General features: G+C 35.7%; 1 protein-coding gene across 1 annotated transcript; it reads right to left on the bottom strand.

Moving 5' to 3' along the window:
- Window positions 1-291: 291 nt before the first annotated feature.
- On the bottom strand, window positions 292-762 carry LOC108556862 (larval cuticle protein A2B-like; the record flags this gene model as incomplete). The annotated part of the gene is made up of 1 exon (XM_017913144.1): window positions 292-762. A coding segment is annotated over one exon (471 nt), but the record flags the coding sequence as incomplete, so codon positions are not given.
- Between the last annotated feature and the right edge of the window lie 1,005 nt (window positions 763-1,767).

Below are 1,767 nucleotides of genomic sequence, written 5' to 3'. Positions count from 1 at the left end.
GGTCTGGGTATACCGCACAGTGCAGGCGGCCGACATGTTCCATAATTAATCTCAACATGTCTACTTTAAAAATCAATAAAAATTTCTCAATTAAATAATAAATTACTCTGTTTCATTTCAAGATTAAATCCGCGTATCCGATGGGCCACCCTACGTAACTAGTTGTTTTTTTACCACACTTGACGAATGTACTGTTACTTAAATGTAGATATTAATTTAAATAAATTAAATTAAATAAATAACGATTATCTTTTATCAAGTTTAATAAATATTTACAACTATAAAATATTCTTAATGGTGGTAGGCTTTGTATACTGGGGCAGCGGCAACAATGGTCTTGGCTACTACGGCTTTTTGTACGATTGGTTCTCCTTTGTATTCTACTTCAGCGTTGAATCCGTTGTGGGAGTCAGCGGTGTAGTGGACGGTACGGGTGACACCATCAGGTTGGACCAAAGTATAGTATCCCTTGACCACATCGCCGTCACGTTCTTCGTGTTGGTTCTTTACATCACCGGTGTGAGCGTCTTGGACTCCGTACTGGTAAGCGTATTGTGGGTGGGTGTCTGGGTATACTTCTTGGTGGACGGCCTTGACGATTGGGGCGGCGTAGTGAGCAACTGGAGCAACAGTCTTGACTACAGCTGGGGCGTGGTGGTAAGCGGCAACTGGAGCGGCGTAGTGAGCAGCAACTGGGGCAGCGTAGTGAGCTACTGGGGCGACGGTCTTAACGAAGGCTTGGGCATGGTGGTAAGCAGCAACTGGTGCGGCGTAGTGAGCAGCAACTGGGGCAGAAGCGTAGTGAGTTACTGGAGCATCGCTGAGGGAGGAGTAGGAAGTGGCATGGTGTCCATGTCCAAGTTCGAAGACTCCAGCTTGAGCACAAGCCACCAAAGCAAAAACAGCCAAAATCTAATGAAAATAAGGAATTGTTAGTTTTATTCTTAATTGAATAATATAATTACCTTAGCGAACATGTTGTATGTTTGTGATACAATTCGATACTGTTTGGTAAAAATGCTCTCACTTTTATATGAATCCGTTCCACTTCGAATTCCATTAATACGTTACATAACAACGTACCAGTTAATAATTTACTGTTTGATCTTGAATTTTTTTAATATATATCACGATGCAATGCGCCCAAAGCAATTGTTTACGCCTAATTAATTTAGAAAATACAGTTGAGTAGATATATTGGGAAAGTATAGGAGGATAATATTTGCTTTAATTTTTTTATATTTGTTAATACAGCAATATCTCGCATAATGTGTGGAATTGAATACATACGAAAATAAACTGTACAAAAAGAATCTTGACTGTGTCAACTGGATATTGAATTTTTAAAATAATTAAATTATAAATAATAAGGACAATAATTATTTATAACTAAATAATATATAACAAATTATACATGATAACAAGTAGCATACAAGAAAAAATAATAAATAAAAATATCCACCTTTATCTGCCCACTGATAAGTCATTTATATATAGTCTAAATAATTAATTAATTATTTTATTATAAAGGTAATTCAACAGATATAACTAATATAACTTTCAGATCGGTAAGTCGAGAGAGTGAATATATCTGAAAAAAATATACTGAGAGGGGTTAATGTTTATCAAAAATAATAAAATTGATATTGGCCAGATATCTAATCCTCGGTGCATTAAATATAATACATAAGTAAAAATATAACTAACGTTTAATTGGCGATAATTGCAAAAAGCTCTAGAGAGTAGACATATGTTTCAAAATAATTA

The sequence above is a fragment of the Nicrophorus vespilloides genome, unplaced genomic scaffold (genome assembly GCF_001412225.1).
Source record: "Nicrophorus vespilloides isolate i.1.1-1 unplaced genomic scaffold, Nicve_v1.0, whole genome shotgun sequence".
Classification (NCBI taxonomy): Eukaryota; Metazoa; Arthropoda; class Insecta; order Coleoptera; family Silphidae; genus Nicrophorus; species Nicrophorus vespilloides.
This window is presented reverse-complemented; position numbering and strand designations above follow the sequence as displayed.